Source organism: Etheostoma cragini, chromosome 18, assembly GCF_013103735.1.
Source record: "Etheostoma cragini isolate CJK2018 chromosome 18, CSU_Ecrag_1.0, whole genome shotgun sequence".
Classification (NCBI taxonomy): Eukaryota; Metazoa; Chordata; class Actinopteri; order Perciformes; family Percidae; genus Etheostoma; species Etheostoma cragini.
This window is the reverse complement of record NC_048424.1, coordinates 458,770-483,553: the sequence shown is the minus strand read 5'-3', so window position 1 is coordinate 483,553 and position 24,784 is coordinate 458,770. Positions and strand designations below refer to the sequence as shown.

The window sequence follows — 24,784 nt, the reverse complement described above, 5'->3', positions numbered from 1 at the left end:
AATGTGTCATAGGAGTTAATTTTTGACGCGCATGTTTTGGAAAACAAAGGCTTGAGGCGGGTCTGTATGCTGTACAGATATCTACCAGACAGTAGTGATGTCTCCTACCGGGCGCCCGGATTGCTCAGTTGGTAGAGCGGGCGCACATATACAGGAGGTTTGCTCCTTGACGCAGCGGCCCGTGTTAGACTCCGACCTGCGGCCCTTTGCTGCATGTCATTCAATAAAGGCCTAAAATACCCAAAAGACCATTTTAATCTAGTAAACAAAAGATGTCTCCTACCCGTAACAGAAGCAGTTTTACTGCTTGTCTTTTCGGTTTTTCTCTGTAGATGCATTGTAACAGGAGTTATTTTGGTTTTGGTTGCACATTCAACTGTCTGTTTTTGTTTTTAGTACAATATTCTTATTTTATAACATTGTTGTGACAAAAGCAGTATTTTGAAATGGAGCAGATTACAATAGTTTTATATATAGTATAATAGTTTAGTTAGTTAATTTCCTCCATTTGCAAGCATTGGTGGCACTTTTTCTACCGCAGTGAATGAATAAAGAGAGAGCAAGGCATTCATCAAGTAAATGAAACATGACCGGAGCATTCTAGCCAGTGAAACTCATCATTAGACATGGACACCCCTCCATTAGATATTCTAGAAAAAAAGATTCAGATACAACCTCTATCTTCCATCTTTTATGATGTTTTTTATGAGGGGAGGGGGAATTAGTCAAGCAGCATTCTTTGCATTTACTGGATAGAATCAACCTGTAACAAACAACCATATCCATACGGCAACAGCAATATTATGATGCTTAATTGTATTTCTAATGTGTTTAATAATTAGATGTTTAACTTGTATATTGTTTTTGTTACACCACATAGTTTAAGTCTGCAAGATCCTCAGGTAAATGAAACTTTCAGGCTACTGTGTTAATTGGCTTTTAAAACTAAGTCATAGACTGCACCTTGTTACCCTGTTTTTAAAGGGGCTTTATAAATAAAGTGTCCTTACTATGTGAAACTGAAAGGTTGATCAGTGTCATATTGACAAATTAGGTGCGGGTACCTTTTTCCACGCACTAGCTACAGCCTTGTGAAGGCCGTAGGGTCGAAGAACCTGCAAACCCTCACAGGTGTTGTACATCTGCCTACAGACGAAGATAAAGGCTCCACACGATGTATGGGACGTGTCGGATTCACTTAGTGAGGACAGATCCTTGTCCAGCAGCCTGAGGGTGAACTGCACAATGACATCAGCGGCAAAGGTTCTGCAAATGAGACACAGAGACATTTGTTGACATGAGACACAAGAAACAAGATTTTTGTAAATGTGTACAATATGAGATGTGGTGCAAAGAAAAGTGTCCGGGGAGTTATATGGTGTTTTTTTTTTTTTAAACGTCAACTACATTCCAGTATATTTCTTTATAATTGTAAGTGACCCATTTGTGCTGTTTTTGCTTTTCCGGTCTGGGCTGGATGTCTAAATGCAGTTAGTGGAGGCATGGTGATTAAACTCCATAGTTACCCAACTAGACAGGCTAAGAATCTTCATCTTTCTTTGTATAAAACATCCCATGGTGTATCACGGTTATCTTGTTGAATGAAAATACACAAATAGATTTCCGCGTCATTGCTTATGTACAAAAAGAGACTTATCAATTCCCTGCTGTAATATAGTAAATATAGTGACTATTCCAGTTTTTCTGCTATTTTTACTTCTTTGTTTAACTATACTTTTAAACTTATTTTAGGGACAATTTTGGACCACTAAAATGTAAAACGTTCTGGTGATTTTACATGTTTACATTGTACCTTTAGAATGTCCTTTGGGTGTAGTTTTTATATAAAAGACTTTACAAGTTTCTACCACACCCTCACCTGTATTTCATATTTCTTTCATGTGGTTTGTATTTATATCTGAAATTAATAAACAAATGCTAATTTTTACAACATATTATTTAGAAGAGGTACAGATTAATGTAGATTAGAGCACATTAGTCAAAACAGTTTAAACTTCGTGATATGAGCTTTGGTGAATGTATTTTTACTAATTCACAACAACAAGCTACTGTTTCAGGTTGGGCAGACTGGTCAAGGTCACTGAGTGACCCTGAATATCTTTATAGCAAAAACTCAGAACAATAATGTTTTAATAATGAGACTTGAGTAGATCAAAGACATACTCGCAGTGACTAACAAACCAGCAACATCTTCGAGTCTAATCTGCTCTCTGTGCAGAACCTGGAGGATTCGTTACGCAACCTTAACTCTATATTAAAGTCTTCTTGCTAAGTCAGAAGAAACGTAATTTATTTATTACCATCAAAGATGCAAAAATACACTGCATTTAATCAGAATTCCAATCACACCATCTCACCTCTCACTGTGGGCTACAACTAGATTCTTCTCATATAAGAAAAGAGCTAATCCTCTGTCAGTGTTTGCGATGCGAGCCAGAACATCAGCGATGAGAGTCAGTGTTGCTGAAGGAGATTTTAATTTAGCCTGCAAACCGTGGAGAGTAAACAGACAGAATTACACAGCTGTTTCAGAAACAAGTGGAATCCCAGGAGGGATGAACACACAATCAAATTAGAAATTACATTAAAAACTTTGGCAATGACGGAACTAAGAAAAATCTATTATGTTTATTTTTTATAGGCTGACCAAACTGACAAAAATGACCCCACTGTGACAAGCTAACAGCTGCTCTTTAGTGTCCTAACATGAGTGTAACAAACATTTTAGGATATAGATATGGTGTTGGAATCAAGGTTAAAAAACACGGTTTGGGGAAATGGTTGAGGTCAAACTGAGGAAATATGGTAAAGAAATGCATTTAACGTGAAGGTTAAAATTAGAGCTACTGGTCAGAGAATAAAGCAAGTTGATGGACGGTAGGGTAAGGGCCAAAGCATTATTAATTACTTTTATTAAAAGCTGCCATAGTCTAATATGTTGTGACACAGGGAGACAGCTTTAAATCTGACCATTTCAAAACCAGAGACAAATTTAATATTCAACATCTTGTCCAGATTCGAAACTTAGCAGTTTGAATTAGTCCTTGAAATTAAATAAAGATCACTAGGAAGCTACAAACCAACATATTTGTGATATAATGGCAATAAGACAGACTTGTCAAGGCTCTGACATCACAATATATGATTGGACTTTGATATTTTAACATGCCAACTGACGAGCAGACAAAGCTCATTTTTAAACTTTGTGTGTTCAAATTATGTATTTATTAAACTATAAACTCATGTTTGTGGTATGTAGCTGCCACCAATATGTGGTTGATTCTACGCATATCTTATTAAAAACAAATATAAGTGTATATGTGTGTTTAGCATGAGTGCTTTACCTGCTGTCCATTGAGCAGAGCTATAACAGGAGCCAGCAGCGTCTCTATTACAGGCGTCTGGTAGAGACAATCTGCAGCGCACTGCGTCCTCTCACACAGCATCCACAGCACCTCCATCACCAGACAGCTGGGCGACAGGGAGTCTGAACACACAAACATGTAACTGGATTACATGCATCTCAATACATCTTGCCATATTTATATTCTTTAAAACTGACACTAAGCTCATTGCCTTGCTCGTGCCCAGTTTGTCGATAACCTGGGAATCAAATTTCTAACGATGCTTCTACTTAATTTTTTCCATGTATATACCAGACACACATAACATTTATACAGTGTCATCGTTGATTGTGTTTAAACCTGGATTGATGCATTTGTTGCTTTTATGTGCAGTATCAATCTGATCACCCAAGACACAGGTTCCTACAGGGTTAGGGTTATTGTATATAGGCTTATTGTACTGGAGGTACATATTATTGAAACCCTGATCTTTTTTAGTAGAATACTGTGCCCCCGACCAATGATGGGGGACAGCCATGATCCAGTGGCAAGCCCACAGCCAGATCATAATCCAGTTTCCCCAGCAGTCCCCTATCCAGCACACCAGACCAGCAAGTCGCGGCATTATCAACGGGTTCAATCGTGCCAATGGTTTCGATTGTGGCAGAAAAAAAACATTGTATAAGAAGTTATGATTGCACGTAGCAGACTTTTGCTCTGCACGCTCTGCTTCTCGTCAACCACTTTCAATGAATCTTCTCCACCCCTGCACCACTTTTAAAATAAGTTGCATGTTTTCATACAAAATGAGCTTTACACACAACCTTATCACAGCTGATCATTTCATTACTGGAATCTTAGAGCCTACATGTTATGTAGACTTGATTTTAAAGTCCAAGTCACTTCCATTTAAAAAAGTTGCAAATATAGACTTTAAGTAAATTGTAGCATACCACATTTTGGTCCAATTCAGGCACGGCTCTGTTCTTTTACTTTAATTTAATTTTGAAAGCAGGACAGTAGTATTTCTGCTCTTACTTAAGTAAAGGATATGAGTAGTTTTCCCACCACTGTAAAACTTGTTATAAAGAAATTTAGGACATTCATCATCACTGGGAACAATAATAAAGCGGTGTTTGAACACTCGATCATTCTTTTTGTGACAGTGTACTTTTACTTGAAATTTTGCTCTTTTTTTCCACACAGAGAGACAGAGAGAGAGAGAGAGAGAGAGAGAGAGAGAGAGAGGGATGTGTGTGTATTATCTACAGATACTTTTCAGAAACAGAAATTTCTCTCCCAAGAGGTGCAGCTGATCTTCATGCAACTGTAGGTAAAATATTTATATAAATCTATTAACTGCTCAGCATGACTCTCTGCAGCAGCCCAAAGAGATAAAGAGATGATCTTCCTCTGAAAAAGTCAAGTTAGAGGACACTATTGATTGCTGGCAGGGAAGTTGCTGCAGTGTAATTCATGAGAATGAAGGGGGCAATAAAGAAAGGTCTTCCAGGAGGCAACCACAGTGTGGCGTGACTCGGTACAAGGTTGAGAGACGAAAGATATCGTTCTGAGGAATGCTATTACGCATCATAAGGAGGGTCACTGTGTTCCTCCAGTCCACAATCTCAGACTCCCAGGCTCCACAGAAAACAGGGAGGAAGCCAAAATGTGGTGCTGTAGCTTATTTCCGTGTATGAGTGTGTGGGGCCTCACCTGTGTGTGAAGTGTCACTGGGCAGAGGTCTGGGGTGATGGTAGATGATGTTAATTAGGATGACAACAAGGTCCGTCAGGTGGACTGGATCTGAAAATAGGACATGATACATCAGTCTGGTTTTTCATTGTCTAGACATGGGCAGTAAACCGGTACTGCTGAGAAGGGAAATGATCAGAGCCAAGTTTTTGTGACCTTAAAAACAAGGATCACAGTTGGTTTAAAGTGTTATGTCCAGGTTGAGTTTTAGTATCTAGTTTGTTTTAAAATGGCTTGCTATAAACATGAATTTCTCAAAATTACGTTTGTTACTAACCAAATGTAACTGAAACAAATCAAATTCAAAGACTTAATGCTGGAATTAATGAACTCCTATCTATCCATCCAGCTATCTATCTATCCATCCATCCATCCATCCAGTGTTATACACTGTATTAGATGTTATTACAGGCATGTCTAAAGGGACTTTATATACCATTACACATACTTCATAATACAGCTGAAACAAGTAGCCAATTAAGCAATTTGTCAATTAACGTAAAATCCTTCACAACCACTTAAAAGCACTAAAAAAATCAATACATTGTTTAAATGGTTAAGCGAAAATGTCAAACAAATGCTGGTCCCAGGTTCTCAAATGTAAAGATTTTATTATCTTTATAAATTGAATAATTTGTGGTTTTGGACTGTTGGTTGCTGGAAAAAACAACCAATCTGAAGACATTTCTTTTTGCTCTGGGAAATATTTCTCACTATTTGTTATCTGTAGCCCAGAAAACTGCTGTCCACTAACCCCTGTTGGTCAGGTAGGTCAGTAATGTCTTAACTGCTGGAGACATTAAGAAGTGTGTGAAGTGACTGCAACCTCTTCCACACTCTGCATTGTGATCCAAATGTAAACATATGACCAAATACATCACATTTCTATTTCTTTTAGCTGGTTTTGTGTGCGTCTATGAGTGAGCACCAAGTAATAAAATGTCAATCAATTTTCATCGTGGCAAGGTTAGGAATTAACGACTTGGAGATTACACAAAAAGTTGTGTGGACAACGTGTTGATCAAAAAAATCAAAATTGCAATAGAAACTTGTTTTTGGAACTGACATGTTATGACACATCTAAGTGCCTACTTTAGGGTGTGGAGAGACTCATACTGAGGCCTCCACCCAAAGAGTGCGCCTTATGATCAATATAAACCACCCTAACGTCAATGTTTGATTGTCTCCAGACTACCTTGGAATAGGAGTCAGTGTTTGGAGTGGTGACAGCAGACGATGACTCTGCTTTAATGGTTCACTCACGTATAATTTACACCATTAGATAAGTTTATTATTGATTAAAAAAAACATTATACTACACAGGAGGACAGGAGGAGTGGCACCACGCGTGAACTGATCGGACACATTCCTACGTGAGGTTATCTGCTGTAAAGATTGGGCGGATAATTTTGTTAAAGAATTACTAAAAAAGGACAGATACCTGCACGGCGCAACAAACTATGAACGTATTTTTTCCTTTTTAACTCCCGGTTACTCATTTAAACCATAAATAAGTTCCTTTGAGTCCTGCGGCTGCCAACAATTGACAAAATAAAGTTTACAATGCCAGTTACAGAGGTTTAGACATTAAAAGGAATGCTTTGAAATATTGGGAATTACGCTTAATCGCTTTCTGCCGCAGAGTTAGAGGAGATGAATCCCACTCTAGTGTCTCTACGGTAGATATGAAGCTACATGTGCAGCCAGCTATCTTAGTTTAGCACAAAGACTGAAAACAAGGAGAAATAGCCACCAACACCTAGCATGTTATAGCTAGTCTTCTGTTCAAAAACGTGTAAAAGACATTCTGAAAATGTATCATTGGGTCACATGCTATTATGGACTATTTATAAGACAGAATAAACAAATAAGAAATGTTCATTAATAAATAAGTTCTAGAGTTGCAAATAGATTCTGTTCCCTTTGGACAGAGGCAGACTAGCCGTTTCCCCGTTTTCATTCTGTGTGCAACGCTAAGGACTCCAGCTGATGAATGTAGCTTCATATTTAATATTTATATTTATATTATTATATATTTTACAGTTTTGAGAGTTGTACCAGTCTCATCTAACACTGCCAGACAGCAAGTACTCATATTTCTGTAAAAAAGTCATACTACTGTATTGCTCAGAAATAAAACATATACTACTGGTAATAGTAATAGCTAACACTGTAAGAAATTAAATGTTATACCCCATGTGGTTTTTGACAAACATTTGAAGTAGTATTATATACTATATTTGAAATAGTATCACAATATTTTCAGTGGCAATACTGTTCGATACCCAGGCGCCGAGTATGAATCTTCTATTATACGTATATGTGTTGGTCAGTTTGTCCCTTTTTTGCAGCTATGACATTATAGTGATATGAACAAACAGAGAAATGTTTATTTTTAGATGAAACAGATGTTGATAAGTTTCCTTTTGGGGACGTCATTTGAAATTGGAAGTTGTAAAAAAGGTTATAAATTGCAATTTACCGCAGAATATTGCAATATGTTTAAAATCACAGTGATATCGTATCGTGGCATAAGTATCAGGATGATATCGTATCTGGAGGTGTCTGTTGAATCCCTTCCTTAGAAGTAACTGAAACAAGTTTTCCATCCAAAAACTGGCATAAATGCCCCTCTGAAGCTATTGAAACAGGATCATAATGTCAGATATAGGGTAAGAGTAGACGCAAAGTTTACATTATATGCAGCGATATCTAACATTTGATAACACAAGTCACCTTAAGCTACTGGTAATACTCGAAATTGTGAAAAAAATAGAAGTTGGAAAAAAGGTTATAAATTGCAATATATCGCAGAATATTGCAATATGTTTAAAATAACAATAATATCGTATCGTGGCATGAGTATCGTGATGATATTGTACCTGGAGGAGTCTGGTGATCCCCCCTCCCCCCTTCCCCTACAGAAGAGTGTAGTTTTGTACCTTTGCGCTTCCTCACTCTGATGGGAAAGAGCTTTCTGCCATTAACGTAGATGAGGAGTTTCCCCAGGACACACAGCGAGTGGACAAAGAAGGCATATTCAAGCTCCTGTCCTGTGTAAACTCCCCTCTGGACTGAACCTGAAACATTAACGGAAAAAACAAACGTTTAAAACTTTTACTGTAGTCATAGTCCAGTTTCCATGTGGTCACAATATTGTTGACATTAACCAAAGATGCTGGAAGGAGCAAATCTGAGAAATACCAGTGGAAAGAAGGTAAATGAATGTTATTTTTTCTATCAAATGGCGCACCCACTGTAGACTTGTTAGATAGATTGAAAATGAGAAGGCATGAAATGGTAGAATCTGATTGCACGACCAAAAATAACATCCACATTACAAAAGAACTGATTTGTAAAGATGCTGTTTGTGTTGAAGATATTTCGTGATTTCCCGAGTTGAACATGAAAAGAAAATAAAAAGAACGATAATAAAGAACAATATTCTAGTATGCCAACTACTACTTATTGCAATGCTGCAGCGGACAGACAGTTTTAAGACATCTCATATTTAAAGAGTCTGTTATAGAATGAAATAAACAAATTAAAAATGTCTTCTCAGTGAAAAATGTTTCAATGCTTCTGGGGTGCAGAAAACCCAAAAGAAGCACATTTAAGAAAAACTCTTCTTCTTTTATGAGGGATGTATAAGTGACGGGAGTCGGCACATCTCCGCTCATGAAAGACAAGGTCAAAATGTTCAGTTTGGAGCAGCCAGCTGGCTTACAGGAGATAACACACCAATATTCCTTTACACCCCAAACCACGCTGTTTTCACACTCCTTTACTGAATTTTCTTAATTAAAAAAAAAATGCAATTTTACCATCAATCCATATAACTCTTAATGTTAGTTTAGCAAAATTAGATTAAATACTGTAAACGAACAATTGCTTGTATTTTTGTTGCAAGGTATTGGAGTATAACAGTCTAATCAATGTAGCTACAACTGTAGATGAGAACTTGTTGTGTAATACCTTTCTACTATTTCTTGTTTTTACCTTCTTATCTTGTTTTATCTATATTGCTCTAACGTAATTACTTTGTATGCCTACACTGACAATAAAGTATCTTATGGAACCCATAGATAGCAGATCTCAACCCTTAAATATCGTTTTTTCTGCTTGTACCACGTGCCTAAGTAAGCCTGCCGCACGCCTAATTGTACCAAAATGATATTATATATAGTTTTATGTTTTGTTATAATGGGTTTCAGATGTATCTTTTTATCATATGTCTACACCTGACTGTCTTGTCTGCTTTAACTTCTGCTTAAATCATTAGTTTACGCATGTCTTTTATACATTTTTCTACTTTTATCATTCCCTTCTCTCCATTACTATAAACCTTTTGTTTTATTCTCATTTCTTCATCGGATTGTTTTTCTTTGCATTCATCCGTTTTAATGGCAGCAGGAACAGCATGTGTACATTAAGGAAACTGAATAAATGATGACTGCAAAGTCTAGGTGCAAATACATTTAACACCCATAGGCTTCAAATGAAGCATTACTTTCTCATTAGGCTTTCACAGTAGTTCAGCCTGAGTATATTATTTCTTTAGGTTTGTTTCAGCAGACACAATAAATCAGCTGTTTACCACAAATAGATTGAGAGTGGAAATTTGTATTCATTCAGACCAGACCCGGTGGCAGAGGCTCACCTCTCTGTGGGGGAAGGGGCTGGAAGTTGTGCTGGAGGTGGCGTGCTACCAGTTGGATCTGGTGGGGCTCACCTCTAAACATAGTCTTGAATCTGGAACCATAATCCTGGATATGGGTTGGACTCGGTTCTACTACCGGGTTTCCCAGGGTGTAAGGCGCCAGGTGGTGTGAGGATACTCACAAGACCCGGCTGAAATCCCCTCTCCAAACTCCGAACTCTCTGAACAAGAGTTAAGCCTTTTTGGAGACCTTGAATGGAGTCCTGTGTAGGGCTCTAGTAGGGGACTCCATAGTTCTGCTGGGGGGCACGTGGGCGATGATGGAGATACCTGGAGAGGCATGACTGGGATGAACGGCCTCCCTGATCTAGAGTGGTTGTCTGTTGTTGGGCTTCTGTGCTAGTCATGGATTGTTCATAACAAACACCATGTTCAAACATAGGGATGCTCATAAGTGTACGTGGTACCAGAGCACCCTAGGGTGCTCATAAGTGTACGTGGTACCAGAGCACCCTAGGCCGAAGGTCAATGATCGATTTTATAATCGTTTCATCTGATCTGAGGCCGTTTGTTTTGGACATTCGGGTGAAGGGAGGGGCGGAGCTGTCAACTGATCACCATCTGGTGGTGGGTTGGGTCAGGGGGTGGGGGAAGACTCTGGACAGACCTGGTAAGCCCAAACAGGTAGTGCGGGTAAATTAGGAACGTCTGGAGGAGGCCCCTGTCCGACGGACTTTCAACACACACCTCCGGCAGAGCTTTTCGTGCATCCCTGTGGAGGCTGGGGGCATTGAACCTGAGTGGACAATATTCAAAGTTTCCATTGTTGAAGCTGCGGTGGAGAGCTGTGGTCTAAGGGTCCTCAAGGGTCGGTAACCCACGAACACCCTGGTGGACACCAGCGGTCAGGGAAGCTGTCCGACTGAAGAAGGAGTCTTTCCGGGATATGTTATCCCAGAGGGCTCCAGAGGCAGTTGCAAGGTACCGATGGGCCCGAAGGACTGCAGCCTCTGCCGTAAAAGAGGCAAAGCAGTGGGTGTGGGAAAGGTTCGGAGCAGACATGGGGAAGGAATTTCAGTTGGCACCAAGTTTTAATGACCAAAAGAACAAGATCCAGGGTACAAGCAGCCAAAATGGGTTTCCTTAGGAGGGGGGCTGGTGTCTCCCTTAGAGATAGGGTGAGAAGCTCAGTCATCCGTGAGGAGCCCAGAGTAGAGCTGCTTCTCCTTCACGTTGAAAGGAGCCATTTGAGGTTGTTCGGGCATCTGGTAAGGTTGTCTCCTGGGGGGCCTCCGTCCAGCTGGGAGAAAGCCTGGGTGAAGACCCAGGAGGGATTATATCTCCAACCTGGCCTGGGAATGCCTCAGGATCCCCCAGTTGGAGCTGGTTAATGTGGCTCGGGAAAGGGAAGTTTGGGGTCCCCTGCTGGAGCTGCTGCCCCCGCGACCCGATACCGGATAAGCGGACAAAGATGGATGGATGGATATGCCTGAGAAAGTACATAAACCTATTGAAGTACCAGTGCTCTGCTGCTCTGCTGACGGGGGATCAGTCTTCTCATTTGTGAAGCGTTCACAGGATTCACTGTAATGGATACACTGCTGAAGGGCTGCTACAATCTGAAAAAAAATGAAAAGATAAAAAACATTGCATGTAATTGTAGCTGCTTCAAATGCCTGATTGGTCTGAATGACATGACAACTACTCATCCTCTGTGACTAATGTGGATGCTGCTACGAACAGGCCAAAAATAACAAGCTTGATAAAGAATTTGTTCAGAATGTCAATGCAACCTTCTTTTTTTGGACCTCTCAATCAAGAGTTTGAAGAGAGGAAGCATTCGTTTTAATCTAATCCACGTACTGTCGGGAATTTTAAAGCACTGCAGCATAAGAGTAGTTTAGGCTTACAGTGCTTTGTAAGAGTTATTGACATTTACTTTAGAGAAAGTTTCATGGGTGATTCCACAGTAATCCTCTGCCAAGTCAGGGTGAGAGTTGAAAGGGAGGCTCACGATTAAACAATCAATTCTTAATGTCAAAGTGACACTCAACCCTTGTACCCCTTTTCCTCAAAGGCTCCTATATTGACCTTCACTGTTGGCTGTGTGAATTACAAAGATCCCACAATGCATCGGCATGAATGATAATTTCACTGTAGGTTCAGTGTTAGGGCTGCAATTAACGATTAATTTAATTATCAATTAATTGTTTGATCAATAAAATGTCATGTTTTGTCAGTCCAAAACCCAAAGATGTTTAGCTTAATATTATATTAAACAGAGAAAAGCAGAAAATATCCATATTGAGAAGATAAAAACTGTAGAATTACTTTCACTATGATTAATCAATTATTGTATTATTGTATTGATCAACTAATTGTTACAGCTCTAGCTGGCATTAGTCAGTATATCTTGTACAGTAAGGGTAAGAACTTGGTGAGCAAATTCAGCAGTATGTAAAATGTTGTAAGGAAAAACATTTCAAGCTGAAATATCTCATCTTCCTCAAAGATAAACTGAATTTGTACTTTTGAAGTTCCTTTTACCTGGAGGCATATCTGAATTTTATTTTTTTGAGCTACCTTTTGCTAGTTCAATTTGTCTTAAATGCACTCTTCAGTGCAATGGTTTTGCTGTCTGAACTGGGTTGTGGGTTTGTGTGCCTTCTGAAAATACTTTTCATGCTTGTGTCTCTATGGTGTCAGATGTTTTAGAAGTACACAGGAGTCAGTGAGCAATATTGATCAAGGATTAGATCACTGACCAGAGACTTGTACTTTCTCTCCAGGAGTCTGAGAACCACAGTCCTACTGTAGTGTCCATGCTGAGGGAGGGAGAGGGAGTCAACACAGGAGAGAAAGACACTGTGAGCAACACATGAACACAATAGTGTATCCAAAAATCTGCCCAAATCAAAAGACCCTGTCCTGCAATCCGTACCATCCACTTGATAAACCAGGTAGCTTTAATATCCAGCAAGGCCAGTAGGTGAATGGGTTCCAGGGCTTTCTCGGTCCCTGGTGAGGCTGAGCCATGTTCATGATGGAAGGACAGCAGGGAGAAGGTGCTCTCTATAACGCTCTCCATATACCTAAAGCAGTGTAGAAAGAAGACTAAAACAAATGTACCGAATGTATACCGTCATTCTAGATGTAATAAAGAAAAGTAAAGTACATTGGTACGAGGATAAAACAGAGTGGGCAGCTAGATACAGTATGTGCACCAAATTTCTCGTTGCTCTAAACTGCAGTGTAGGATATGTTACATGATATTATTTATTTTGCATCACATTTTATCCTAATTCAACTTGAGATGATTTGAATGTGGGGACAAACAAGTAAAGATAGACCTGCAAACCCTGACTACATGTTGGTGTAAAAACTCACTTCTCAGGGTGGCGGATCCAAAAGGTTGTCACCTCCTTCTGAAAGTCATTCATCAACCGAATCTGAGGCAGGAGACAGAGAGAGAAACGATATTATGTGTTTGCATTGTTTGGTAATACACTTAAACTAGTAAAGATAAAATGTGCTGTACCTGTTTGAGAAGACGACTGATCTCAGGTCTGTAAATGTCAATGGAAGCTGAGCCAGTTGGAAAGCTGAGCTTGTGAGACAGAAAACTTGACTCCACACTTGTAGCTGCACATCAAAAAGCAAAATGTAATAATTACAAACCATGCATTATGACAAAAGATAATATTGCCTTTCATATACATAATGCCGCATATACACAATGCAATACACATTTACAGGATACAATTGTAATTTAGCAATTAAAACATTTATCAAAGCTTTTGGAAAACTAGATTAACCCAATAAAAAACTGTCCAAATCAAAGCCTGTGAATTATTTATTCAGTGTAAAAGATCCAATAATTCCAATAATTTTTACTATCAGTAAACTCTGTGGATTTACCTCAGCTGTTTTAGGGTGGATACAGTAAGATGAGGAGGTGGATATCTCAAAATCCTTCTCATTAAACCAAACTACACAATATAGTCTGTATGGCTAGATAATACTAGCAGAAAGGGGTTGACCCTTTAATATGTAATTAATATGTAATTTTTTCTATCTTCAGTTCAAGGATGGAGGTGCTGCACCATCACTCAGTCCCTTCAGAGTGGCCTACCCAAGCTGGTGTAGATCTCTCGGGTCACATTTAGTGGCGAGGAGGAGAAGATTTTAGCAAAGAACTGCAGAACATTATCCTGATGGAGATAAGGGAGAGAAGCATCAGTTATCAGCACATACACAATCATTAAATATACCATACAGTATTTATAAAAATCAATGATACCTGAGAAACAAGATTATCATAAAAAATATTTGCAACCTCTACTAAGAGTAGCCTGCATATTTGCACCCAATTAGCTGTCAATCATTAGGGACAACAGCGTTATCTTGTTTTTTTTCTAATTAAAACATGTGTGGCAGGATTGCACATGGAATGATGAACATCAACTTTTCGGTGTCTTTTATCAGTAATTATAAAGCCTGAAACATGACTGTTTTTATATTAGATTGTTTTTCCTCCTTTTTATTTTGGGGAGAGCGGAGGAAGACATGCAGGAAAACGTCACAGGTCAGATTCTAATCCTGGACCTCTGCGTCAAGGCATAAACCTCTCAGTATGTGTGCGCCTGCTCTACCACTGAACCAACCCGGCCACACGATTGTTAATTAATTTGTTAATGGGTGAACTGCAAATTTGGAGATGAGACTGGTCAGGAGGACTCACGCTGAGTCCGGGGTCGGTCAGAGCTGCACAGAGGTTCCTGCGCAGGCTGCTCCAGCTCTCACAGCTCAGCACGTCAGACGGGGGGGCACAGCAGAGGGCCTGAAGAGCCTCCCAGCGCACCTACACACAAAGTTACATCCCTTCACCTGGACTACACTGTTAATCATATTCATTTTTATGGCAGAGAGTCCCAAAACTTTATGGCTTGTGTTCCTTGCACTAGATGCATACGTCGACATCTTTATGGATTTCAGACCTCTGAATCTGAATTTTTTCATCTAGGTTCAGTGTTGTTAGCATTGAGTTTTGCACAGTTGAGTGAATCCATCAAAACTTTGAAAATGGTGAAAAACTATGGATTACATCGATACAGCTGCACAGGTAATTGTAAGCTGACTTACAAAATTAACTCAAATCAACATATTTAATTGATATTTGTGAATAGTGTTAAACTAATTGTTCCTAGCGATCACTTCTGCAGCGTACTGACAAAACTATGCAACAGCGACCAACACCGTCATTATGTCTGCGTGCAAGTTCTACCTCTTTGGGTCTGCTGGAGTCAAGTTTTTCAGCCAAAGCTTGCAGCTGCTCTTGTCTGATGAATGCATAACTCTAGAAAAGGAAAAAGACGGATCATTATAATGCATCATGAACCAAAATAAAAGAGCTCTATTAGTGCCACGCCATCAGACAATCAGCCACGTTTTTAAGGTACATTGGGTGGATTTATCTATCAGTCTTCCTTGGAAATGGGCAAACTTCCCAAGCGATAGTGACCAGTGCCATCCAGAGATTGGAGCTAAGATCTTTGCAATCTTGGCACTTAATGGGAGTCATAAAAACAAAAAAAAATCTAAAACCTTCAGTTAAAGGTAATAATTGAATACAATTTAAGATTTTATTGCCACCAGAGTGCATTTCCTGTATCTCTGACCTGATTGAAGGAGGAGTAGCTGTCAGAATAGTTGTCAATGTACTGGCTGTTGGACTGATTGTGCTGCTTCTCTCGATGCATCTCCTCCTTCCTCATCTGGTCCTCCTCAAATTTGTTGGTTAAAGACTCCACCACTATGGTCATGGTGTTTTTCAAGGTCTGCATCATTTGCTGGTACCTGTCAGAAAGGGAAAAAGTGCATTAGTGGATTATTAGATTAGATTATACTTTATTCATCCCACGACGGGGACATTTTGTTGTCACAGCAGCAGCATTTTTTCCAATAACAGCAAAAAACAAAAACACACAAACAAGTAAACACACAAGAAATACAGGCAAACAATAGACAATGATAATATGGTAGACTGAGTAAGCAAAATGGCGTCAAATAAAAGGTATTTTAAAGTGCTGTTGCCATGATACAAGAAACAATATTGCAGTGTAAGTGACGTTAAAATCAAATTGAATGTGTAATTAGAGTAATAAAGCAAGAGTCAGTAGCATAATTTAAATTAGATTAACCTGTGACCATAACTATATTTAAAAGTAAGTACTTGTAACAAAATAATATGAATACCGATATTAAAGATAAACAGAAAGTGTGTGGTGTAGACAGGAGAAAAACAGGAACAGGAACTACAACATGATCAGGTAGTGCAGGTGTAGTAGAGTCTGACTGAGTCTGAGTCTATTTGTGAAAGACTTGTTTTAGCGAAACACATCCCATAAAAAGCTGCTCTGTTTTGTCTACTGTGAAAGAGTTTGAAGTGTTTGAGAAATCAGCAAAAGGTTTTATTTTGTGATTTTAAAGATGATTGTAATTTCAACTTTAGGGCATTTCAGTTTACTAATTTGGAAAAACAAGGAAGCAACAGTCTGTAGAAAGCAACCAGATTCAGATGAAAATAAAATGCTGGTGTCTGGTGTCAGTGACATCACATACTGTAGCTTCTTGTCAAAGATTATCTAGCACTAGAAAACCTGTTTTGTGATTCCAAAGATGATAAGCCCTCAACAACAGAACAACTGTAACACTGCAAGTTTGTAATTTCAACTTTAGGGCATTTCAGTTTACTAATTTGGAAAAACAAGGAAGCAACAGTCTGTAGAAAGCAACAAGATTCTGATTTTTTTCCTAAAATAAAATGCTGGTGTCTGGTGTCAGTGACATCACATACTGTAGCTTCTTGTCAAAGATTATCTAGCACTAGAAAACCTGCACAGTTTTCTACTTGGACTTCCAACTTCAACAAGGGCTCAGTTGCATTTTATTTTAGTAAGAAATTGGGATTTTCTCTTTCTATTAAGCAGGGATCTTCAACAGCTGGTCCAGAACACTTGGGGGTCCTCAGAGTCAAAGCAGAAGGGCAGGGGTGCTTCCAACATATTGTTAAAAACTAGGAAAACCTGCTCAGAGGAGCTACACTTACTCAGCGGAGTCTCTGGTCCTTTGGGTGACAGCGTGGATCAAGGTGTCGTGACCCGAGCCTACTGCATGTGGTCCATCTCTTCTGGTTAAGTTCCTGGTCACTTCTTCCACCACAGAGCCCAGCGAACTCTCCACGTACTGACGGAGATACTTGACAAACTCATAACTGAATGGAGAGCAACGACAGAGTCAGACCGACTGTACAAATACGATACATCAAATTAAAAGCACATAAATCATTTGTAAACAAGACCTTTAAAGCTGACTCTATCAGATCTGAGTGTGGTGGCCTTACTTGTGGAAGTTCTTGTCCGTCTCCTCCAGGTGAAGGAGGATCTCTTCAGCACATTCGGTCGAAGGAGCATCAGAGATTTTGTCGTTGATGCTTCTAAGGAGCTGCTTGAGCAGGGACTGCAACTCCGCTTCATCTTCAGCTGACAGCTGAGACATCTCTACCGCCGGACCTTAACAAGGGACGGGACAGAGTGATAGGTGGTCTAGGCCTGAAATGTGCAAATGTATGGCCAGTAAGGGGGCCAGATCCCTGTGTAACGCTACCCAGGCTCTGACAAAAGCATGTGTATTTGAGTCGGGTTTCTTTACAGCCATAACTCACTCTGAGCCAATCACCACTTCAACAACACATAGGTCCACAATCTCAACGAATACAACAAGACAGGAAGAAAATAAAACCACATATACCCCACATATGAAACAAACAAGTTCAACCTTAGGATCTTCATATCTGATTTCCTTATGAAATATAAATACACACACATGTATTATATATTCATGAAAATACTGATGGTTAATCTATCATATTTTACCCTTTAACAAGTGAAACTTCAGCAATACAATCAGCACATTCAGATTTTTAACCCTTTAATGTGTCCCAATGTCCACGAATCACCAAGCAAAGAACAGAAAATAGTCAAAAACCTCCAACCACGTTTAATTATAAAGGGCCACGTTTTCTATGCATTTAGCTCATTTAACATCAGTTCGAAGCTCAGCACAGGTGAGTGAAATGGTCTGACGTCACCAACAGGTGTGATGATTGGCTCCCATACTGGTTCATGGTGGAAACCAACGTATCGTATTTCAAGAGGAACTGGCTACACTCAATAATACAAATACAAATCTAACAACAACAACAACAACAGTTATTATTTGATGTACGCTGCTAACGTTAAATGCACTTTAACACAGCTAACGTTAGCGTAGCTAAAGGCAAAACTGCCCAATTTTAACTGAAACCGAAGCAGATAAAACACCTAAAACCTCGTCCCTTAAACAGACCAACCACCCAAACAGATGGACACCGTATGTATATGCTATATTTGAAACCGGTTACCTTGTTTTCGGACTTGTAAAAGCTTTTTATCCAAGAAGCTAACGCTAGCATATTGGTAACACTAGCCAGCGAGTGCTGCGTATCTATGGAAACGTCCACTTAGCGGTAACGGCAGTGCATTGTGGGATGGAAGAAACTACACGCTGCCTTTTTGAGCGTCGGAAATATGGTTCGCACATTTAAAATACATGGTAATAAAAGCTAAATGTTAAATAGGAAAGTTGAGATATAATCAATACGTGTGGTTTAATTACCTCACGGCATGACTACTGTAATTTCCGGTATTTTGGGCCGACCCATTCCTCCATTTTTTACTTAAAATGTTTCAAAACGAAGCTAGACTTTTAAGTGGAACAAATAAAAGACATCACATCGCTCCTGAGGCAAATCGTAAACCATCTGCCTCGAATGGAAAGCGCACGAAATGAAAACTAAAGATCAAGAACTGCATCAAAATTCAACCAGCAAGTTACCAGTGTGAATACAGCGTAAAGCATTACTCTTGCGTGTGACTCTTGTTCTTCGGGTTTTCTCATGGGTCCTTGAACGCAGCACCAAACGCAATGTTTTGATCCTTCTAGCTACGCAACGTTAGCCTACAGAGGACATCTCTCTCTGCCGTAACGTCCCTCAAACCTTCTATCTTTATCAGAAATTTATCATATGGTAACAACGACTAGATTAATTCACACACCTGACATACCAGCTAACGTTACCTTTAGAAAACACAACGTTATATTAACTAAATACGCTTTAGATAGCAAGCTAGCATCAGCATCATTAGTGTGGACTATGGCGACAGTTGACAGCTTTCAGTTTTTGTATAGAGAAGTTTCTCGGTCATGCAGTCCTTACTTTGAAACCCTGGCCCTGGTCGGGGCCCTGTACACGACCAGAAGGGTGATAATCCTGCTGAGAGACTGCTGCGCGTTGCTCAGGGTGCACTTCCTGCCAAGGATGATCCCGAGCAAGAAGCTGAGCCAAAGATTTGGTGACTGGGCTGTGGTTTATGGTGAGTACGGATGCAGCAGGTGGTACAGCACAGGAGGGCATCATGCTGGACGTGTGTGTGTGTGTGTGTGTGTGTGTGTGTGTGTGTGTGTGTGTGTGTGTGTGTGTGTGTGTGTGTGTGTGTGTGTGTGTGTGTGTGTGGTGTGTGTGTGTGTGTGTGTAAAAAAAAAGGAGCAAAATTAAAGTAAATGTACACTGTCACAAAAAGAATGATCTAATGCTCAAACACAGCTTTATTATTGTTCCCAGTGATGATGAATGTCCCCAAATTTCTCTTTAACGCGTTTTACAGTGGTAGGAAAACTACTCATATCCTGTACTTAAGTAAGAGCAGAAATACTACTGTCCTGCTTTCAAAATTAAATTCAAGTAAAAGAACAGAGCCGTGCCTGAATTGGACCAAAATGTGGTATGCTACAATTTACTTAAAGAACTATATTTACAACCTTTTTAAATGGAAGTGACCATCCTAATCAAGTCTATATAACATACATATACATCCATGCATTTTATTTTAGAGACTTCACATCTTTCTGTGACATTTGGGCATCAAATCACCTTTATGTATCAATCAAAAACTGGTTACATCTTCTCAAATGTCAAAATTTGCTGCTTTCCTTTGTTTGACATCATTATAAAATCCATATATTTGGGTATTCAACTGTTAGTAGCACAAAACAAGAAATCTAAAATGTCATCCTGGGCTATGGGACACTGATTTAAGACATGTTTTACTATTTTCTAACACTTTGTAGATTAAATGATTAATTAAGATCTAAATCAAGTCAATAATTGACAGATTAATCTAGTAGCAACCCTCAATATAACGATTAGATTTAGATGTCAGACCAACCTAGTAACGTAGCTAGGATGGCTAACTGAACAATCATACCTTTCATGATTGATTAAACTGTCCATCTATTATATTTTTGTATAAAGTTTGGGAAAATAGTGAAAATGCCAGGAATGACATTTGTAAATAGTTTAAAAAACCCAATTAAATATTACAGAGAAAAGCAGCAAGTTTTACTTTTGAGACGCTAGAACCAGCAAACGTTTGCATTATTGTTCCTGATAAATGACAGATAAATGAACTCATCAACATGTCTTGGCGATTGACTAATCAGCTTAATATTTTTTAATAACAAAGTAAACCTTGTCTAATGTTTTTTAAGCCATGCAGATGTTACTGTGTGGTAGCTCTCTGATTTAGAGCCCCATTCCTTCCTATCAGGACCTTCATTGATAGCATTGTCCTCTCTCCTGTCAGGTGCAGCAGAGCCTGTGGCCAGAGCCTATGCAGAGGAGCTGGCCCGACACGGTATCAGCATTATCTTTGTCACAAAGGACCATACCTCTGTTAGAGACACCGCTGCATCCCTCTCCCAGAGCTACGGCGTGGAGACGGTTGTCATCCTGGCTGACTTCTCTTCGGACCCGGCAGCCAGCAAGTCCATCGAAGAAGCCACGAGGGGGAAAGATATCGGCTTCCTGGTGAACTGTGTGGAGTCGTCGTCGTCTCCCCCTCGGAGCCTGATTGACACGCCGGAGCAGGCTCTGTTGGAGTTTGTGAGTAAGAACGTTGCGGCCGCCACTCTGATGACCCGGTTGGTGCTGCCGGGGATGCTGGAGCGCAGCAGAGGAGCTGTGGTCAATATATCATCGGGGGCTTGCTCCAGACCCCTACCTGGAAGAGTGACCCTCACCGCGTCCACTGTGAGATAAAAAACACTGATGATATCTGCCTCAAAAATACACACCTGCACCCTCCTATGTATATTTTCCACCACAGACTTTTTAATTTATCATACTATGGAAAGGCTATTTGTAGGGGTTAGTAGTAAATCATGAATAAAAAGTACTCCAAAAAGGTCTGATGTTGCTAGTATCTTCAAACAGAGTAAACCAAAGTAAATCAACTATAATTTAAGGGTAATGGTTCAGGGCTAACATACTAACAAGCAAGACTGCATCTCTTCTACTAGCTGTCATTCTTTCTTCTTCTGCCCACGAAGTAAAAACATGTTTCCATCACATCCCACTCTTCCATCCTGACTATCATCCTCCTTTCCTGACATTTCAGGGCTACCTGGATCATTTCTCAAGAGCTCTTCATCTTGAGTACGGTGGCAAAGGGATCTTTGTCCAAAGTCTGATTCCTTTCCAGGTAGATGCTTAATATTGACCATTAACAGTGTGTATTAGACCTAAACATTATTTTTACTGCACTACAAGCTTGCATCAAATGCTCAGTCGGATTCATGACCTTGTTTACTTATTCTGTGATTAGTTAGTTTCAGCTTTTAATCAAAATGGTGAAAATGTTAGACCTTTTTATTATATTAATGATATGATTTATTGTTAACATTTGAGAATTTTTGCTTCTTTTGTTGAGTGAAAATAAAGGTTTGTAGAACTTTTTTTTATATTCCTTATGGTAACATATTGAAAATTATTTTGGAGTCATTACTATTGGCATATGACACAAAATTGTGAAAAATGTTGATAAAAAGACCAATATGAAGTCAATAAATGTTTCATTTTGTCCAAAAGTCAGACATTCACTCCACTGTCACAGAGCAGTGAAGACACTAGAAACTATTCATATTTAAGAACCTTTATTTTTACTTTTTTTATATATAAAGAATGACCCAAACCCCATAATCGATCAATCTTTGCAGCTCTAGTCATGGAAACTCAGGTATTGTATCAGAATAAGATTTTTGTGAAGCACATAATATGAAATGTGCTCTATGATTAAAGTTATTATTTTTAAACCCTGAGTATAAATCTGTACATCGGTGCTTTAAATTCAGCATGTGTGTGTTTGTGTAACCAGATAGCCTCAAGTGAGCAACAAGCATCATCATCATCATCATCCTCATCATCATCATCCTCGACACCCTTATTGAGACAGGGATGGTTCGTACCAAAGCCAGAGGTGTACGCCCGCCATGCCATCTCCACCCTGGGTGTCTCTAATCGGACCACCGGCTACTGGCCTCACACTCTGCAGGTCAGCACCACAAAAGTCCTAATTCCAGTTTGTAATTGATAAACTCTCAGAGAGTAACCCTGAGACTGATCACTGATGCAGGACGTGTGACAACAGGAACATGGAATCCATTTCTGTGTGATGATCTGGTTCTCTCTGCTGTTTTTCTTCACAGTACGGACTGATCAGATGTATTCCAGAGTGGATCTGGGTTCTGGGTTCACGGGTGCTAATCAGTTCAAGCTAAGAGCTCACCCCTGCACCCTTCACTAAAGACTTGACCCAGATACTGGATCTGCTTGTTACTGGAGTCACGGAGAGTTTCTTCTGCTATTGGTTTAAATTTGGTAAACTCTCAGGCTCTGTTGAGGTTGGTAGTTTAGAGGTCTTCTTCTATTGATTTGGTATTAATTTCAAGGAAGGCTGCAGTGGAATTTGCCTGAAATAATGAATAAATATACATATATTACTCCTGTATTACTATTGGTCTGACCAATCTGCTGACAACCTAAACATACATGTCGTAATGGTGGCCAGATGTGAGGTTGTAAACTGAGATTGAGTTAGTTTTGTAATCTCCTTGATTAGCATTGGAGCGTTATAACGTTTTTACGTTATAACGTTTTTACAACATGAGCCTCCGTGTAGTTTTAACCATAGGAATCAAATCGATGAATCCATTTTATTATTATGGCTGCCAACATGAATCATAACTACTTTATTTTTTTATTTATTTAAAAAAAGTTGCACACTAAAATAATTCTGCAAAACAGCTCACTGTATAAGGACAGGTGGGATCAAAAGCTTCAGCTCAAATGTTACTTATAAAAATAATAAAACTATCAGGAAAGCAATAAGAAAGCAACCTGCAGGGCTGTAACAATACACCAAACCCAGGATTTGGTTCGTATCATGATTTTTGACCCACGATTCGATAGAAACATCCCCAGCCAGCCCCGGTCAGCACCTAACTCCGGCGCTAAGAACCCTAACGGCAGTTTACTGAACCGTCGGGAAGCAGACCCAGGGACCCGAGTCTGAACAGAGACCAGCATCCTCCACCCCTCGCTTTTAGCCGTCTTTACAGTTAGCTACATTTACTAGACAAAACCGGGATAAAGCACCAAAAGGAATAATAGTAATAGTAATTTAAAGATGTGGTAGCATTGGATCTGGACGGCGAGGATGAGTCTTGGAGTTGGAAGGGGGGTGTTGTGATGCTGCCTTCTCACTCAGCGACACAGGTTCGTGGATCTGAGTGATGCAGTTTCGGTTTCATATTGCATATCATCACAGCCCTAATATTCATCATGATAACAAATTCTTTCCATCTGCTTTAACCTGTTTCCTGTGTAATCTAATGCTATCCAGATGGGTTTGTTATGTATGCTCTGGTGTTCACTGTGCTTCATGAAAAAGTGTTGTGAGCTGACTTTTGACTTTCTAGTCCTTGTGGTTGTACCGTTTTATACCAGCACTGACCATGCCTACAGGATATGGCACACATACAAAGAACAAATGGCATTCACCCCAAACCAAACTCAACATCATTCAGTGTTAAAGAGACCGGTGGATATCATAACATAGAATAATTCCTCTAAATGTATTCATGTTTAAGTTAGCAAAAGCTGAATTAAACAGCACAAACTAAAGTGTGATTTAAGTGTAATTATGATCAATATAACTTAATTCAAATCTAAGAAACATGTTCATTAAAAGGTGAAAAGGACAAAATTGTGACCAAAGCAAGTGTAAATCTATATTCTTGCAATGTGAATACGCCTAATAGGCTTATTATTATGCTAATTTGGCTTCTTGGTTTGATCAAAGACTCAGAGTTCAGATAAAATCAAGACTGGCAAGGAGGTTATAATACATGTGAGAGTGTTTACAGCAAGTGTGTGTGTGTGTGTGTGTGTGTGTGTGTGTGTGTGTGTGTGTGTGTGTGTGTGTGTGTGTGTGTGTGTGTGTGTGTGTGTGTGTGTGTGTGTGTGTGTGTGTGTGTGTGTGTGTGTGTGTGTGTGTGTGTGTGTGTGTGTGTGTGTGTGTGTGTGTGTGTGTGATAGCTTTAAAGGTGCTGTAGGTAGGACGGTGAAGATCCAGGACTCAGCCAAAGAATTTGAACATCGACAACTTCTCAGAAATGAAATGCGATTAAGAGTGTGATTGTGATATTTTTGTTGAGAAACTATATTTAAGCTACATTCATTACATGTAGATATTGATTTTTAAAAAGTATTTATTTTAAGTAATGTGAACAGATTCCGATATATTGTGTTGAGTGGCGGCTTACACCTACAGTACAGTAAATACCGGTGTTAACCTAAATATGATGTGTGTCATCACAGTACAACAAAACCAATAAATCTCATTCTCCATTCCCTTACTGTCCTTTCTCTTGTTTTAATGAATGTTTGTGTCTCTGAAGATCCATTATCTGACTGGGAGTTGTTTCATGTTGGTTGATCTATACGCTGAAGGCCAGACACACTCTGCTTTACTCGTAAAACATCTGGATGGTGTAAATCATTCACGTA

The 24,784-nt window shown here is 39.4% G+C and overlaps 2 protein-coding genes across 3 annotated transcripts in view; one reads left to right on the top strand and one right to left on the bottom strand.

Annotated features, from left to right (window-relative positions):
• Positions 1 to 18,355, bottom strand: part of tbc1d32 (TBC1 domain family, member 32) — a 66,208-nt gene extending 47,853 nt beyond the window's left edge. For both annotated transcript variants that reach the window (XM_034899671.1, XM_034899672.1), the window contains exons 1-17: positions 18,242 to 18,355; positions 17,183 to 17,351; positions 16,889 to 17,053; positions 15,459 to 15,636; positions 15,065 to 15,136; positions 14,522 to 14,641; positions 13,913 to 13,991; positions 13,319 to 13,422; positions 13,168 to 13,229; positions 12,722 to 12,872; positions 12,546 to 12,605; positions 11,300 to 11,399; positions 8,063 to 8,200; positions 5,082 to 5,171; positions 3,366 to 3,508; positions 2,379 to 2,506; positions 1,065 to 1,266 (exon numbers count right to left, since the gene is read on the bottom strand). In XM_034899671.1, the coding sequence (XP_034755562.1) occupies positions 1,065 to 1,266; positions 2,379 to 2,506; positions 3,366 to 3,508; positions 5,082 to 5,171; positions 8,063 to 8,200; positions 11,300 to 11,399; positions 12,546 to 12,605; positions 12,722 to 12,872; positions 13,168 to 13,229; positions 13,319 to 13,422; positions 13,913 to 13,991; positions 14,522 to 14,641; positions 15,065 to 15,136; positions 15,459 to 15,636; positions 16,889 to 17,053; positions 17,183 to 17,337 (1,947 nt within the window). In that variant the 5' untranslated portion in view covers positions 17,338 to 17,351; positions 18,242 to 18,355. The remainder of the gene's footprint in view (positions 1 to 1,064; positions 1,267 to 2,378; positions 2,507 to 3,365; positions 3,509 to 5,081; positions 5,172 to 8,062; positions 8,201 to 11,299; positions 11,400 to 12,545; positions 12,606 to 12,721; positions 12,873 to 13,167; positions 13,230 to 13,318; positions 13,423 to 13,912; positions 13,992 to 14,521; positions 14,642 to 15,064; positions 15,137 to 15,458; positions 15,637 to 16,888; positions 17,054 to 17,182; positions 17,352 to 18,241) is intronic.
• Positions 18,356 to 18,802: 447 nt separating this feature from the next.
• On the top strand, positions 18,803 to 22,854 carry hsdl1 (hydroxysteroid dehydrogenase like 1). Its single transcript, XM_034899698.1, has 5 exons — positions 18,803 to 19,253; positions 20,523 to 20,968; positions 21,336 to 21,419; positions 22,092 to 22,268; positions 22,423 to 22,854. Exons 1-5 carry the CDS (start codon positions 18,905 to 18,907, stop codon positions 22,492 to 22,494), a joined length of 1,128 nt encoding a protein of 375 aa, XP_034755589.1. The 5' UTR covers positions 18,803 to 18,904; the 3' UTR covers positions 22,495 to 22,854.
• Positions 22,855 to 24,784: the final 1,930 nt, after the last annotated feature.

What these genes read in the sequence shown, in the direction of transcription:
- hsdl1 (XM_034899698.1), top strand. Translation starts at nt 18,905, where the DNA reads ATGGTAACAACGACTAGATTAATTCACACACCTGACATACCAGCTAAC. An exon ending in TGACCCTCACCGCGTCCACT is followed by an intron (nt 20,969 to 21,335) that starts GTGAGATAAAAA and finishes CTGACATTTCAG; the next exon opens with GGCTACCTGGATCATTTCTC. An exon ending in AAAGTCTGATTCCTTTCCAG is followed by an intron (nt 21,420 to 22,091) that starts GTAGATGCTTAA and finishes TTGTGTAACCAG; the next exon opens with ATAGCCTCAAGTGAGCAACA.